The sequence below is a fragment of the Panthera tigris genome, chromosome D1 (genome assembly GCF_018350195.1).
Source record: "Panthera tigris isolate Pti1 chromosome D1, P.tigris_Pti1_mat1.1, whole genome shotgun sequence".
Classification (NCBI taxonomy): domain Eukaryota; kingdom Metazoa; phylum Chordata; class Mammalia; order Carnivora; family Felidae; genus Panthera; species Panthera tigris.
This window is the reverse complement of record NC_056669.1, coordinates 16,440,256-16,456,717: the sequence shown is the minus strand read 5'-3', so window position 1 is coordinate 16,456,717 and position 16,462 is coordinate 16,440,256. Positions and strand designations below refer to the sequence as shown.

At 48.6% G+C, this 16,462-nt stretch overlaps 1 protein-coding gene across 6 annotated transcripts; it reads right to left on the bottom strand.

Annotated features, from left to right (window-relative positions):
• Window positions 1-4,739: 4,739 nt before the first annotated feature.
• Window positions 4,740-16,435, bottom strand: FOXR1 (forkhead box R1). Of its 6 annotated transcripts, none has more exons than XM_042958275.1 (6): window positions 15,955-16,435; window positions 7,415-7,489; window positions 7,058-7,314; window positions 6,592-6,818; window positions 5,266-5,504; window positions 4,740-4,819 (listed from the first exon to the last, which is right to left on the bottom strand). In XM_042958275.1, the coding sequence occupies exons 1-6, from the start codon at window positions 16,013-16,015 to the stop codon at window positions 4,791-4,793; spliced, it is 888 nt and encodes a 295-aa protein (XP_042814209.1). In that variant the 5' UTR covers window positions 16,016-16,435; the 3' UTR covers window positions 4,740-4,790. The 6 variants fall into 6 exon arrangements, with proteins under 6 accessions (XP_042814209.1, XP_042814211.1, XP_042814207.1 ...); XM_042958277.1 differs by lacking the exon at window positions 15,955-16,435 and adding an exon at window positions 15,610-15,679; XM_042958273.1 differs by lacking the exon at window positions 15,955-16,435 and adding an exon at window positions 15,348-15,513.
• Window positions 16,436-16,462: the final 27 nt, after the last annotated feature.

The following is a 16,462-nucleotide window of genomic DNA, read 5'->3' as shown; positions in this document are numbered from 1 at the left end:
GGCCCCTGCGGCCCCCAGCGGCCGGCAGGCGCCACTGCAGGCCCTTCTGCGGCTGCGCGAGTCCTCTCCGGGCCTCCCCGTAGACGCGCAGACCCAGCCGTCCTCAAGATCCCCAGATGCCGTCTACCTAGAAAAAGTGGCAGCACCGCTGTACAGATGCACCGAAAGGTCACACGCAACAGGGGACACTGCAGGACCACAAATCGCACGCATGTCGGGGCGTCGTCAAGGACCCGCATCAGACACTGCAACAAATCATAACTAGTATTATTAGGGTGCTCACTAATGTCCAGAGCTTTACATTACCTGCCTGACCTGATCCAAACAATGTGACGCACTACCGTTACCGGCATTTTACAGATGGGAAAACAGGCACGGAGAGAAAGGAACTTTGTGGAAGGTTGCACAGGTGTTAAGCATCAAAGGCAGCACCTTGGGTTTCAGTGTTCATCAGTACCAGCTGGCAGTAAGGAATACATGCTGGAGGTGGCCTTAATTTAAGACCTAATCACAGCTGTACCCTTGCGGGGTATTCTGAGCAGCTGTTCCTGTAAAGGGGAAGCTATAAAGGGTACAGAATCATGGCTGAGGGTTAACAGACATTTTTATTCTGTAAACATGCTCATCTAGGGGCGCCTGGGTGGCGCAGTCGGTTAAGCATCCGACTTCAGCCAGGTCACGATCTCGCGGTCCGTGAGTTCGAGCCCCGCGTCAGGCTCTGGGCTGATGGCTCGGAGCCTGGAGCCTGTTTCCGATTCTGTGTCTCCCTCTCTCTCTGCCCCTCCCCCGTTCATGCTCTGTCTCTCTCTGTCCCAAAAATAAATAAAAAACGTTGAAAAAAAAAAATAAAAAAAAAAAAAAACATGCTCATCTAGTGGAATTTTCATTCTTTACAAGCTGCTTTTCCCAGAAGGAACAGCCTTCCTGTCTGTCCTGCTCCCCTGAGCCTGAGGGTCTAAGGTGAAATGCTCCCTTACATGGCTGGAATCCCCAGGCTGTGATCTCCACCTTAGAGCATCCCCCCCAAAAAACCTGAGGCCCAGCGCAGACCTTACTTACATAATGTGTGATGTGCCTGGGTGGCTCTGTCCGTTAAGGGTCCAACTTCAGCTCAGGTCATGATTTAGCTGTGAGTTCGAGCCCCACGTGGGGTTCTCTGCTGTGAGCACAAGGCCCGCTTCCGATCCTCCATTCCCCACGCTCTCTGCCCCTCCCCCGCTGGCAGGCATGCACATGCGTGCTCTCTCTCAAACATTAAAATAAAAAAAAATTTTAGAATGTGCCAGACAGGGGCACCTGGGTGGCTCAGTCATTTAAGTGACTGACTCTTGATTTTGGCTCAGGTCATGATCGCAGAGTTTGTGAGTTCAAGCCCTGTGTCTGGCTCTGCACTGGCAGCATGGAGCCTACTTGAGATATTCTCTCTCTCTCTCTCTCTCTCTCTCTCTCTCTCCCTCTCTCCCTCTCTCTCTCTCTCTCTCTCCCTCTCTCCTTATGTACCCCTCCCCCACTTGCTCTCTCTCAAAATAAATAAACTTTAAAAAAAGATAAGAAAAAGAATGTGCCACACAAAACTAGCACAGAGTCCCAAATTTCCCTTACATTTGTTACCAGTACTGGCGCATTAACCTGGATGGGCCACCATGTCTGTAGGTGGATATTCAGTTAACTATGCATAATTCAGGCCCAGAAAGTAGCCAGACTCCCCTTCAGATCTTGACTTCCTCTTTGAGCTCCCCCTTAGATTCAGGCCTCTGACAGATGTGACTCATTTTGAAGACCCCCACAACACTCGATTCCTTGACCTCCCATCATTTCCCTGGGAGGGTCCATCCTGAATCTTGTCTGCCCCAAATTGCTCCTTCTCTGAATTCAAATTCTGCAGTTATATCCCGACCACCATCTTCCATTCTTGAAGATGAGCGCTCTAATCAGTTCACTCAGAAAACTATTCAGTATCTACCAGCGACTTTGGTCTAGGTTTTCAAAGTGTGGCCTCCGGGTCAGCAACAGTAGAGCCTGTCAGCTTGTTAGAAATGAAAATTCTTGGGCCCATCACAGATGTGCTGAATCAGAAACTCTGGAGCGGGGCCCAGCAAGCTTCAGTTGAATGAGTCCTTCAGGTGATTCTGATGATCAAGCAAGTTTGAAAATTACTGGTCTAGGTCTTCGGTCCTTGGCTTTGCTCTACCCACCGGATCCCAGGACTATTTCTACCATACTTTTATGGCAACCTGTTACTTCACTTGACCTTCCAAAACTTCATTTCATCAAACCCCAAATGCAGATCAACCCAGTCATCTGTTTTCCTCATTTGTTCCAAAGCTACTTTGTCTACATCGCTTCGACTTCTACCTTCTTAGCCCCCTGCAATTTTGCTTTCGAAGCCGTCTCCCTAAAGTTCTCCACTACCGAGTGTTCATTCAGTTGCCCACTGAACTTGACTTGTGTGAAATGGAACTCAACGTCTTCCACTTCAGAACATCCCCTATTATCATGCTTCCACTGAATACAGCCAAGCTAAAGCCTGGAGTTTGGGGGAGGGTTATCTTGACACTTGCTTTTAGTCAGTCCCCATATCCACCCCACCCAAGTTGTCTTCTTGGATTTCTGAGATTTCTTTTTATTTTTTGTTATTATTTTTTTAATGTTTGAGAGAGAGAGAGAGAGCGTGAGTGGAGGAGGGGAAGTAAGAGAGGGAGACACAGAATCTGAAGCAGGCTCCAGGCTGTCAGCACAGAGCCTAAGACAGGGTTTGAACCCACAAACCGTGAGATCATGACCTGAGCCGAGGTCGGATGCTTAACTGCCTGAGCCACCCAGGCACCCCTCTGAGATTTCTTGTATTTATTTATTTTGAAAGAGAGAGAGAGAGAGAGAGAGAATAAATCCCAAGCAGGGTCCATGCTAATAGCCCCAATGCTGGGCTCAATCTTATGAACCGTGAGGTCATGACCTGAGCCAAAGCTGGCCACTTAACCAACTGAACCACCCAGGCACCTCACAAATAATGCATTCTAACTTCCTAACAGGCCCCACGCTAGGCTTTGGGGGGATGGACATAAACATGATTTATTCCATTGTCCTCACTGGTTACCAGTGTCACTGTGGGTGAGCACCTCTGGGCAGGGCCTCTATTTTATATGTTGCTTGGTTCAGTGGTTCTCTATCCCATCCGCCTTAACACCCGAGGAACAGAGCAGACATTTTGTAGACTGTCTTTACCACCTTGGAATGAATCTTACTAATAAAATAACTGACCTACACATGCGATTTTGAAAAGATCAATATAACACTTTAACTGCAATAGAACAGAAAAATAAAGGGAAATTGTATTTCAATGGATAAACTGTATTTGAAAAGGAGATAGTTGGAAATTTGTACATACTTACAGTGAAGAGCTCAGATTTAAGAGCTGACAGTCATACGACTATTGACAATACTTTGTCTTTATATCGGCTGCCTGGATGTAATAAAGATTTGTTTATACATGCAGAATCCCCGTGAGTGCAGCAGACACAAACACAATCTGATACAGGCATGTGGTATTGGTGACTTAAATACCAGAGCAGCTTTGCTGTCAGTGAAGTGATTTTCTGAAATGGCAAACAACTCTTGGTCAACTTCCAAACCAAAAAAAGCACAATCATCCTTCATTTTACATAACAGTTGCATTCCTGGAAAGTTCAGTGTATCTTAAAATGGTGCCACAAATACTTTCTGCTGAGGTATAACCCCAGGTCAGGTTCTTGGCTGATCTCATGGCCAAGGGCCTGGGGTAGAAGGGTCAGTTCTTCAAGGTCAAAGACTGCCTCCTGCACTGAGGATAGCTGAAGCCCTGGGTTCTGAGGGTGGAGCCCTGTTTCTGTGCAGATCTCCTGGGGGGAGAGGGGAGAGCAGGAGAGGGAATGAGAAAGGTCATTGCAGCCCTGTGGGAAATTCAGTATTGCCTTCAAGCACTGTCTGAATGTCTGGGGTATCCCGATGCGGCTTTAAACCTCATTCCTCTCTCACTCACTCGGGCATCTCCGTACTCCCCTCGGACCCAAGGCTGGCATCTGGCCCTGCCCTGGACACCGCCCCTGCCGCCAGGAAATCCACAGCGCCCAGCTGGGATCCGAAGTCTCTAAGGACTCCTAATCCAACCAGTGCTGTGGCCTCTGCTGAGCCATGGTGGAGACAAACAGCACGGGGAGGTACCCCATCTTGCCTCCAACTTCCCACCCCTCACTGCCACCCCTCCCACGCTCAAAACGATTAAATGGGGGTGGGGGATGAGGCTTGAGCCTGACCATCCTTTTCCAAAAGTCTTTCCTCTCGCCCTTCTCACTGCTCCTTCTTGGCCTCCTAGGAGGGTTTGCCTTTCCTTCAACAGCCCTACAAGTGATGTGCTTCCTTCTGCTTCTCTCCACTGTCCCCAGTTGATTACATCCCCTCTGTGTGCGGGTCGTGCTGCTTTGGGCCTTTGGCAGGGCTGGCCCCTACGAGCTAGCATCTCCCGAGACTATCCTCATAATCCAGAAAAATGGGATTTGCTCCAGGCTCCTGAACGGGGCTGAGTGTTTTCTTCCTTTGAGGAAAGAAGTGTATGGGCTCCCTCGGCGGCGCGCCAGGCACCTGCCCTATTGCCTCTGGAGCATCCGTCAGCTCGAACGGCATCCCATTTCCAGCCCGAGAGCTGACCTCCACCTCCACCCCCACCCCGTCCCCACCCTCAGAGACCACACACACACCACCAGGCTGCTGCAGGTAACTTTAATAAGGGATGGGCTGACTCCTGCTTCTTGGATTTAAAGGTCAAAGAGGAAGGGCATCACATCTGTAAGAAAAGAAGAGAGTCAACAGAATCTACCTGCCCTTTGCGGCTGCCGTTCCCTCAGCCTGGCCCACCTCGCGGCAGAGGACCTATTTTTCCCCTCAAGGCCCAAATGCCACCCGGTCTCCGGAAAAAGAAATGAAACCTCTGCACGTCGCCGCTCATACCGTGCGTGTCTCGCTGCGCCGCCACCCTTTCCCTAGGCTGCCGGGCCGTGAGGCCAGCTGCACCTCAGCTGTTCCTCCGTCAACCCCCTGGACCTCAAGTACATGCCTGGGTGGCTGGGGTCCCACCCGGGGCAGGCCCAGGGTCTCGGACCACCGCTATCCCCTCCCCTTCCTACAGAAGGTGTCCCCCGCCCCCCACGGTGGGACCCGGTCTCCTTCCCCTCGCGTCAGGATGGTGGGGGGGGGGTGCCCCTCGGCCCCACGCGTGCCAGGGCCTCACACCTGGCTGGCTCATGCACCGCTGGATGCTCTCCAGCCGACTGGAGGCCAAGGCGCGGGCCTCCTCTGCAAAGCGGCGGCGTCCCTCCTCAGTTAACTTCCAGAGGCAGGAGCGGGGCCGTGTGCCCGCGCCACCCTGCACGCTGGCCGGCACTTTCTCAAAGCTGTCTCGGAAACAGAGATTGTGACGGACGGTATTCTTCCAGCCTTCCGGGGCCGTCCGGAAAAAGGGGAAATGCTGTCTGCGGACAGGGGGGAACGGTGAGGAAAGATACGCTGTCTTCGGGAGACGCCCCGTCTCGAGACGGCTGTCCCCCAGGCGCCAGGAGCCTCGGCCCCTCTGTCAAGGTGGACGGTGGCCTGGAACAGCTCTCTGCTGACGGAGCACGCGGCAAAGCCCGACCCGGTGTGTTGCTTGTGCCAACCCTCATTTTTTTTTTTTAATTCTAGAGAGGGCGAGAGAGCGAGCAGGGGACAGGGGCAGAGGGAGAGAGAGAATCCCGAGCAGGTTCCATGCTGAGCATGGAGCCCAACGTGGGGCTTGACCCCCAAGCCCCCGGGATCACGACCTGAGCCGAAATCAAGAGCCAGACGCTCAACTGACTGAGCCACCCGAGGCACCCCGCAAACCCTCGTCTTTTAAACCCAGTTTACTGCTCCCGTTCCGAGACTCATTTTGTCCTGCTTCCCTCTGAGGGCTCATGACTGTGACTTGTGACGTGAACGGACCAGAATCAGGCCAACCCATGCCTGTAAGAGGAATCCTGGTCAAGGAAGGATGCCGCTTGTGGATTAATATTCTGAGACTCTCCTGCTAGAGGGAAAGGGTCTGAGAAACCCCTCACGCTCACGTGTAGGCGACTGTCGAAGCTAAACGCACATCCCTTCTCAGCCGGGTGCCCCCCTGCTCCCCTGGGCGTGCGGGGACCTGTGCCAGGCAGTCTAGCCAAAGGGAAAGCATGTGAGAAACCGCTGGCAGAACCAGATTTTCTACTGGATCATCTTGACAGGGAGGATGGGAGAATTTCTGACCCAGGCGAATTTACGTTTTAAGGGACTAAGACGTAAAACGGTTAGGGTTTTCTAGACGTGAAAGGGGGTGGAGGTGGAGGTCTTCCCTAACGCAGGGTACGTGGACACCCACCTGGGGACAGCGCAGTACCAGTGTCTGGGGAAGGAGGCCTGGGAACACACTTATCCTTTCAGACCCAGATGGGGGAACTGAGGCAGCAGCCCAGGGCCAGGGGCAGCTTGGAAGGTGTCAGTCCGAGGGCCCTGACCCCCTCCCGTCCCGTCCTTACAGGGCCCCCCCCGCCCCGGGGCACGTACCGAGTGAAACTGTAGATCTGTTGCACGTTGAGGCCACAGGGGGCACTGTTTCTTAATGCCAGTGCAATGAGGTGGAAGTAATTGAGAGGGGGCCGGGACCAGAGCCTCCCCTCTTGGCTGCTGGCTTGCCGAAACCTCCGACTTTGGAGGGGGGCCCTTTTGTGAGGGGACGGGAGAGCCACAGAGGAGCTGTCATCCTGGTCCTCAGCCTCCTCCTCTTCTGTGAGCTAGAGGAGCACAGAGTAGGAACTGGTCCTAACCCCACCGCCTCTACTCCAGGGGTGCAGTGGCAGGGAGGGGGAGTGGTAGGGGGCCCTCCTCGGGGCTTCTCCCCAACCCAAGGGCACAGCCTATTTCTGAACCCGTTAACCCTCGGTGGTCCCTAAGGATCCCTCTCTGATCGCATCATCCCTGCACCCTCCCTGCCTACAGCCCAAGTCCAGCCCAGGACCCCAGAAACTCCTACCTCCCAGGTGCTGGGGGAAGAGGCAAACCGCTTCTGAGGGGGAGACTGCTCGCTGGAGGGCGAGGATGGTGGCAGTGACTCCACCGCCGTGGCCTCTGAGCAGCTGGCAAAGTCTTCCTCTTTGGGGGCTGGCTGAGGGGAGGGGAGTGTGCCTGGGAGATCCTCTCCCTTATGAGGTTCTGGGACCTCCAGCTTTCCGGGGGGATACACGATGTTGGGGTTTACCCACATCCACAGGTTGGGCTCAAGAGCTGGGCCTGTGCAGAGAAAAAGGAGACTGTGCGCCACAGCTCACTGGCTTTGGGGTCCGGCCCAGGCCGCGTGACCATGCCAGAGAACCCACTACCCCCTACTCACCATCTTTATCAGAGTTGGGCGTTTTTCCCACAGGTACTCTTGGTGGTTCAACTATTCGAAGTCTATACCTGGCAACTGGCAAAAAGAAAGAAGAGGGTCAAAATGTCCTAGTATTCCCGCTGTGGCCCCAGGGTCCTGGACCACGTGGCTGTGGGCCCTCCCTGGGGCGTTATGACACCATATTCGACTTCTCTGACCTCGTGCCACATACACTGTCCCGGAGCCAATTCATGAATGCCTGTGGCCTCAGCCACTATCTATCAACGTAGGGCTTCCAAATCCGTACCTCCAGCCCAGACTCCTCTGCTTGCCCGTAAGTACCACTGGGCCTTGGAGATCTTTCCTTGCATAACCCGCAGGTACTTCAGACTCCACATTCCTGCAACTAAACTCCACCTTCCTGCTCTCGCTCCTGTATTCGTCTCCGCAAGTGGCACCACCATCTAACCGAAGTGGCTTGGGTCAGGAACGCGGAAGTGTTCTTGCCTTCTCTTTCCCATCCAGCCACACCCAGTCAATCCCCAAGTCCAGCCATAACCCGAATGGTCTGTTTATCTGCTTTTCTCCAACTTAGTCCCCCTGCAGCTGGAGCATCTTCCTAAAATATTAATGCAATCCCGTCACCTTTCTGCTTAAACACTTTTGATGGCTTTCTATGACCCTTGGGCCAAACTGAAGTTTACTGGGACAGTCTGCAAGGCCCTGGCTCCTCATCAGTGTTGGGTCATTCCTCCCAGGCTCTCCAGGTCTCCAACAGACCACAGTCTAGATCCCGGGCCTCCCCACAAACTATTGTGTCTTTGCCAGATACACTCTTCTCTCTTCCCGCTGCCCTAGTTAATTGCTATTCACTCATCATGTCTCTGTTGAAACATCTTTCTAAAGCAGGCCTTCTCTGCCTGTCCAAACACTTCCCTAACACACATTTTATCCTAATTACTTTGCTTAGAGCCAATCACCAGGACTGTCTTTTTCACTGCCTGGCACATGGGAGGAGCTCAGCTTAACCTGGAGGAGCTCAGCTTAACTGGATGAATGATTACGTGGTGGGCTAAGAGTAAATCATATGTTTTCACTCATATGTGGATCCGGAGAAACTTAACGGAAGACCATGGGGGAGGGGAGGGGGAAAAATAGTTATAAATGGAGGGAGGCAAACCACAAGCGACTCTTAAATACAGAGAACAATCTGAGGGTTGATGGGGGGCTGGGGGAGACGGGAAAATGGGTGATGGGCATTGAGGGGGGCGCTTGTTGGGATGAGCACTGGGTGTTGTATGTAAGTGAAAAACCAGGGGAATCTACACCCAAAACCAAGAGCACACTTTACACACTGTATGTTCGCCAATTTGACAATAAATTATATTTAAAAAATTATAAAATCATTTGTGAAAATTAAAAAAATATCTGCATGATAATGTTCAGAGCAGCTTTAATCGTATTAGCCAAAAACCAGAAGTGACCCAGATGTCCTCCAGTGGGTGAACTGTAAACAAACTGTGGTCCCTCTGTACCATGAAATACTAAAAAATAAAAAGGAACAGTTAAAAAAAAAAGAAAGAAAAAGAGTAAATCGAGTGTATATTAGAGCTATCTGCTTGGCCCTATGCTGGCTCCTTGGGGGTTAGTGGCAACTATTTCCACCTCACCCGCCCCCCTCCAAAAGGACTCCTTGGGTGTCATCATACTGCAGCTGAATCTAGGTTTTTGTCTGGAAAATGATGATATATTTATTAGAGAGCTCAGTAATTAGAAAGAATGCCCATTACATTAATAATAATGTCCAACATAGTATTGAAAAGAGGAAAAAGTAGAAAGAGATGTAAAGTCAGAAAGAAACAGATATAAAGTCAGAAAGAAAAAGGCAAAACTAGCATTATTTATAGAAGAAAATGTTAAGACAGAAACCATACAAAATCAATAGACAAATTATCAGAACCGACAAGAGCCTAGAAAGTTTGCTGGATATAAGAACAAATACTAATCGCTGTTCCTCCATAGCTGCATGAAGAAACTGGAAAAAATAAAAAAAATTGTTTTAATTAAATTTAATTTATTTATTTTTATATTTACATCCAAATTAGTTAGCATATAGTGCAACAATGATTTCAGGAGCAGATTCCTTAGTGCCCCTTACCCTTTTAGCCCATCCCCCCTCCCACACCCCCTCCAGCAACCCTCTGTTCTCCGTATTTAAGAATCTCTTATGTTTTGTCCCCCTCCCTGTTTTTATATTATTTTTGCTTCCCTTCCCTTATGTTCATCTGTTTTGTCTCTTAAAGTCCTCATATGAGTAAAGTCATGATATTTGTCTTTCCCTGACTAATTTCACTTAGCGTAATACCCTCCAGCAGTTCCATCCAGGTAGTTGCAAATGGCAAGATTTCATTCTTTTTGATTGCTGAGTAATACTCCATTGTGTGTGTGTATGTATGTGTGTGTGTATATATATATATATACACACACACCACATCTTCTTTATCCTTTCATCTATTGATGGACATTTGGCTATTGTTGATAGTGCTGCTATAAACATTGGGGTGCATATGTCCCTTCGAAACAGCACACCTGTATCCCTTGGATAAATACTTACTAGTGCCATTGCTGGGTCGTAGAGTAGTTCTATTTTTAGTTTTTTGAGGAACCTCCATACTGTTTTCTAGAGTGGCTGCACCAGCTTGCATTCCCATATAAAAAATTTTTTTTAAAGAAGGTACTGTTTGTACACTGAAAACTATAGAAAGCTTATGAAAGAAATGGAAGAAGACACACACACACACACACACGCACACAAAGAAAAAATATCCCATACTCCTGGATAGGAAGAACAAATATTGTTAAAATGTCAATACTACCCACAGCAATCTATACATTGAATGCAATACCTATCAAAATAACACCAGCATTCTTCACAGAACTAGAGCAAACAATCCTAAAATTTGTATGGGACCAGAAAAGACCCCAAATAGTCAAAGCAATCTTGAAAAAGAAAACCAAAGCAGGAAGCATCACAATCCCAGACTTCAAGCTGTATTACGAAGCTGTGATCATCAAGACAGTATGGTACTAGCACAAAAACAGACACTCAGATCAATGGAATAGAGAACCCAGAAATGGACCCACAAACGTATGGCCAACTGATCTTTGACAAAGCAGGAAAGAATATCCAGCGGAATAAAGACAGTCTCTTCAGCAAGTGGTGCTGGGAAAACTGGACAGCGACATGCAGAGAAATGAACCTGGACCACTTTCTTACACCATACACAAAAACAAACTCAAAATGGATGAAAGACCTAAATGTAAGAGAGGAAGCCATCAAAATCCTCGAGGAGAAAGCAGGCAAAAACCTCTTTGGCCTTGGCCACAGCAGCTTCTTGCTCAACCCATCTCCAGAGGCAAGGGAAACAAAAGCAAAAATGAATATTGGGACCTCATCAAAATAAAAAGCTTCTGCACAGCTAAGGAAACCATCAGCAAAACTAAAAGGTAACCGATAGAATGGGAGAAGGTATTTGCAAACGACATATCAGATAAAGGGTTAGTATCCTAAATCTGTAAAGAACTTATCAAACTCAACACCTAAAAAACAAATCATCCAGTGAAGAAATGGGCAAAAGACATGAATAGACACTTCTCCAAAGAAGACATCCAGATGGCCAACCGACACGTGAAAAAAATGCTCAATATCACTCATCATCAGGGAAATACAAATCGAAACCACAATGAGATACCACCTCACACCTGTCAGAATGTCTCACATGAACAACTCAGGCAACAACAGATGTTGGCGAGGACGCGGAGAAAGAGGATCTCTTTTGCACTGGTGGTGGGAATGCAAGCTGGTGCAGCCACCCTGGAAAACAGTATGGAGGTTCCTCAAAAAATTAAAAATAGAACTATCCAAGACCCAGAAATTGCACTACTAAGCATTTATCCAAGGGATACAGGTGTGCTGTTTTGAAGGGACACATGCACCCCAATGTTTATAGCAACACTATCAATAGCCAAAGTATGGAAAGAGCCCAAATGTCCATCAATGGATGAATGGATAAAAACGTGGTGTGTATATATATATATATATATATATATATACACACACACACACACACACACACACACACACACACATACATACACACAATGGAGTATTACTCAGAAATCAAAAAGAATGAATTCTTGCCATTTGCAACCACATGGATGGAACTAGAGGGTATTATGCTAAGCGAAATTAGTCAGAGAAAGACAAATATCATATGACTTTACTCATATGAGGACTTTAAGAGACAAAACAGATGAACATAAGGGAAGGGAAGCAAAAATAATATAAAAACAGGGAAGGGGACAAAACATAAGAGATTCTTAAATATGGAGAACAGAGAGTTACTGGAGGTGTTGTGGGAGGGGAGATGGGCTAAATGGGTAGGGGCACTAAGGAATCTCCTCCTGAAATCATCGTTGCACTACATGCTAACTAACTTGGATGTAAATTTAAAAAATAAATTAAGTTTTTTAAAAAAGGTACTGTTTGCAGTAGCAACCAAAAGTATAAAGTAATCAGGAGTTAACCCATCAAAGAACGAACTAGACCTTCATGGGAAGAAGATGCAGTCACTATTTAAGGACATGAAAGCCTTGAATAAATGAAGACATAATACGTATTAAAAGATACCAATTACCCTCAAATTAATCTATACATTTTATGTAAATATAATACATAAAAATTAAAATGTTCTGCAGAGTAAAACCACGAACAACAAAAAAATCAATAGACAACAAAAAAAGCCAGAAAAGAACATTTCAACTCCTGAAGTTCTCAGCTCTCTACCAATCTTTCACTTACTGACTTGCAGAAGCTAACACAAACCTATAAGTGGGCAAAAGATATGAATCAGTATTCATAAGGAAGGGATACCTGAATTACTAACAAGATGTTCTTGGCCTTACTAGTAACAAGAACACAATAAAATAATGAGATAACACTTTACATCATACTGACAAGTATGAAAACAGATAATCCCAAGTGTTGGCAAAGATGCAGGGAACTAGAAGAGAATCCTTTCTCAGACTCGAGATCTGAACAGCAGCTGGTGCTATCACAGTGAAGGGCTGATTCAAGACACCAAGGTCTACTCCTGCGTGTGTCTATTCAAGTCAGTAGGGGAACTTATATGCTAATCTTCTCTGGTACGATCAGTTGGGTGTAGACATTGATTAACTGATTTCACAAACAAATTAAAAATCTTAAGTTTATTTATTTGAGAGAGAGAGAGAGAGAGAGAGAGAGAGAGAGAAAGTGGGGTAGGGGGAGAGAGAGAGAGGAGAGTGAGAGAATCCCAAGCAGGCTCTGCACTGTCAGCACCGAGCTCATGCAGGGCTTGAACTCACAAACTGTGAGATCATGACCCGAGGCAAAATAAAAAATCGGACGCTTCACAGACTGAGCCACCCAGGTGCCCCGATTTAATAAACAAATTAAAAAAAACATACTTCACCTATCTTTCCAGCTAACTCTCCCCACTCCAACTATCCTTGGATACCATGATATCACCAATCCGTTGGTCTATGGCTTTGGAGTACTCTTTGGTAGAGCTGGATTTAATCAGGGTGGTGGTTTGGCCAAGCGAGTGCTCCAAAGCCAGAGAGGGTCAAAGGAATCGATGGAGAGCATGTTTGACCACGGGATTACAGGTTGGTTAAAGAAGGAAAAACACCCAGGGCTCGAGAGCAGAAAAAAAAAGGGTGACATCAACAGGTTGGTGATCTCAGGGAGATCAGAGCATAGTGGCTCTGTTTCCCTCCCTCCCTCCCTGGCACAGATGCTCTTGAGCCTTCTCAGGGATAATGTTCCAACCAACCACTCCTCTATTTCCTGTTATTTGTGTGTGTGTGTATTTACTAGTGGATCATTCTTATTAGCATTCAAATATGATGTTAATTCTCTCATCTTATTGAAAAGATCTTTTGCCCTGGTTTTCTGTGCCAGGCCACTGCCCTATGTTTTTGCTTTCTTTTGAGGAAGAACTCCTCAAAAGAACTACCTATTCTTTCGGACCCCACTTCCCCTCCTTCCACCCTTAAGCCCTTGCCAATCAGGCTTTCGTCTCCACCGCCCCACCATCATCATGGTCACCAATGATGTCTGCTTTGCTAAACCAAATTGTCCGTGTACCTCCCACCTGACCTCACAGGGGTAGTCCTCTCATCTGACCAGTCCTTCCATGACACACTTTTTTCACTTGTTTCCAGGAAACCACGGTTTCTTGGTTTTGATTCTCAATGGTCCTTTCCTTAGTTTGGGCTGGTTATCTCTCTTCTCTCCGGTATCTTTACAATGGAATGTCCCCAGGGCTCATGTTTGGTCCTTCTCTCTCTTCTCGCTTCTCATCCTTTAAACGCCACCCACATACCAAAGACTCTCAAAATAAACCTCTCTCCAGTACTCCAGGCTTACACATCTACCTGCTCACTCAACATTTTTGCTTGGAAATCTAAAAAGTATCCTCAAACTCAGCAGGTCCCGAACAGAATTCCTGATCTTTCTCTCTGTCCGACCAGAAGCTTCCCCCATCTCAGTACTCCATCCTTTCACCGGATCAGCCAAAAACTTTGGAGGAGTCATCCTCTCTCCTTCATACACTCCACATCCGATCCATCAGCCAACCCAGCAGGTTCTGCCTTCTCTGCCACCACCCTAAGGGTCCAGCCTACCACCATCTCTGGTCTGGATTACAGTAGTGGCCTTCTAGTCTGCTGGCTTCTTCTACGTTTACAACGTACCCTCAACACAGCAGCCAAAGCGATCTTTTCAAAGTATAGATCAAGCAGGATTGGGTTACCTAATTTGCAGAGCCCAGTGCAAAGTGAAAATGAGGGGTTCCTTGTTCTAAAATGAAAATTATCTCAAGTTAGAAATTATCCTCCTATATATCCTACAGAAATTCTCCTCCTATATATCCTATAATAGATAGAAACTATTCCTCCAGCAGAGGAAGCAACTACATGGGTCACACACTTGGGAAGCCTGAATCATGGCACTCCACTGCTCAAAACCTTTCAACCTCAAAGTCAACCCCAAAGTCCTTAGAGTGGAAGATGGGCTTGTCCTGATCTCTGCTCCACATGCTCTGAACTTCCCTCCGTATTTCCTTTCATCCAGCTTCACTGGCCTCTTTCCTGCGCCTCCAACACTCCAGACATATTCCTTCCTTAGGACTTTCGCCCTGGCTATTTCTTCTGCCTGGGAAATTTTTCCTCTAAATACCCTTCAACTCTCTGCTCCAAGGTTATGTTCCCAAGGAAGCCCCACCTGACGACCCTATTTAAAACCGTGGCTGTCACCACCTCCCCACATTCCTGAGCCCTCTTACTGTATCCTTTCTCCCCCATCTCAGTTATCACCTCATACTATAGATATATTTTTATGTGGATTGTCTGCCCCCGGTGGAACGTAGGCTCCATGTATATTGTCTGTTCTGTTCATTATGTACCACGGGTGTCTAGAACATTGCCTAGCAAATTACAAGTGCTCAATAAATATTTGTTAATCAACAAAGATACAGGAATTCCTTAGCATTACTTATGGTGGCAGAGAGCTGGAGGCGATCCAGGTCTCCATCAGCAAGGTCCATGCAAAAGGTAGTATATGCAGATAACAGAATACCACCCAGCCATCAGAAATAATGAACCAGACCTTCACGTAGCAACCCGAGTAGCTCTCAAAAACAATGCGAGGAGGCACAAAAAAGCAATGAGCATTAAGTAAATGAAGGTCATCTATAAACATAAAATAACGTTAAATCGTTTTCAAAGATAAACCTATCTAAAGACATTAAATCACTTAGGGTAGTTACAAGGGAGTGTGCGAGGTGATGGAAGGCAGGGTAGGGGTGGAGGTGGGTGCACTGAAGTGGGGGTAAGGGGTTAATCCAAGGACCTTGCCTGACCAGATGGCAATAATATACCACGACCGTAGGAGGGGATCGTCTTTGCCTCTGCCTTTGAGGTCCAAAGAAAAAAATCATTTTTTTAAAAGACCATAACGGCCAACCATCCGTTCGGCAAAAATCGAGCACCTCTAGGTGTCAGCCAATGTACTAACGGGGGTGGGGGTGGGGGTACAGCCTCGAACAAAACCGGTAACATTTTAAAAACAGAACGAGTAAAATGTTCGTGGCGCGCCAAATGGCGGTAGGCACCATGGGAAAAGGGCCGAGGTGAGGCCTAGAAGGTTCTGGGACGCAGCGGACGGTGGGGGTGGAGGTGGCAGGCGGTGTGCTGTGGCGGGACCCACTTCCTGGGGGCTCTGGGTCGAGGCCAGCGTCGCCATGGCCCCGGGGGGGTGGGGCACGGAGGGGCTCCCGCTCGGCCGCGGTGGGGGGAGGGGGGGCGCGGATCCCGAAACCGCACTCGGGCGCCCAGCTAGTCCGCGGGGCCGAAGGTGGGGGGTGGGCTGGGGGCCAAGGGGCCGGGAGCCCCGCGAACACCCCACCCGGGCGCCCACCACGCCCCTCCCCCACGCCTCCCGCCCCCCACGCACTCACGGTTCTGCTCGGCCAGGGGCAGGTGCGCCGTGGTGAAGGCCAGGAACGACTCGTTGCCCATGTCCCAGTCCAGCAAGCCCGGAACCTGGCCATGGAGGCTGGCCCAGAGGTCGAGGTGCTGGAGTTTCAGGTCCACCTTCAGGGAGAGGAGAGGTCGCCCGGCAGGGGGTGGGAGAGTCCGGGGCTGAAGGCCTCGCACCACTTCCTCACTTCCACGGGCTCGATCTGGTTAGTTGGCGCCCGCTCAGGTGTGGAGAGTCCCCAATTTGACGCCTTTAATCGCCTCTGGCCTCCACCCGGTACTCCTGCGACGTGTCTCCTCAACCCCCTACGCTTTCATTTGGGGGCTTGGGGACCCTGGGGGTCCAGAAGGGAGGGATCCCAGGCTCTCCTCCCGCTCTGCATTTGCACAAAGCTCTTCCTGTGTTTAGTAAGTTTCTCTACCACTTAAGAATGATCCCGTGATAGTATTAATAGCTACTTTCTGATAGATTTTATGGCTTATCGA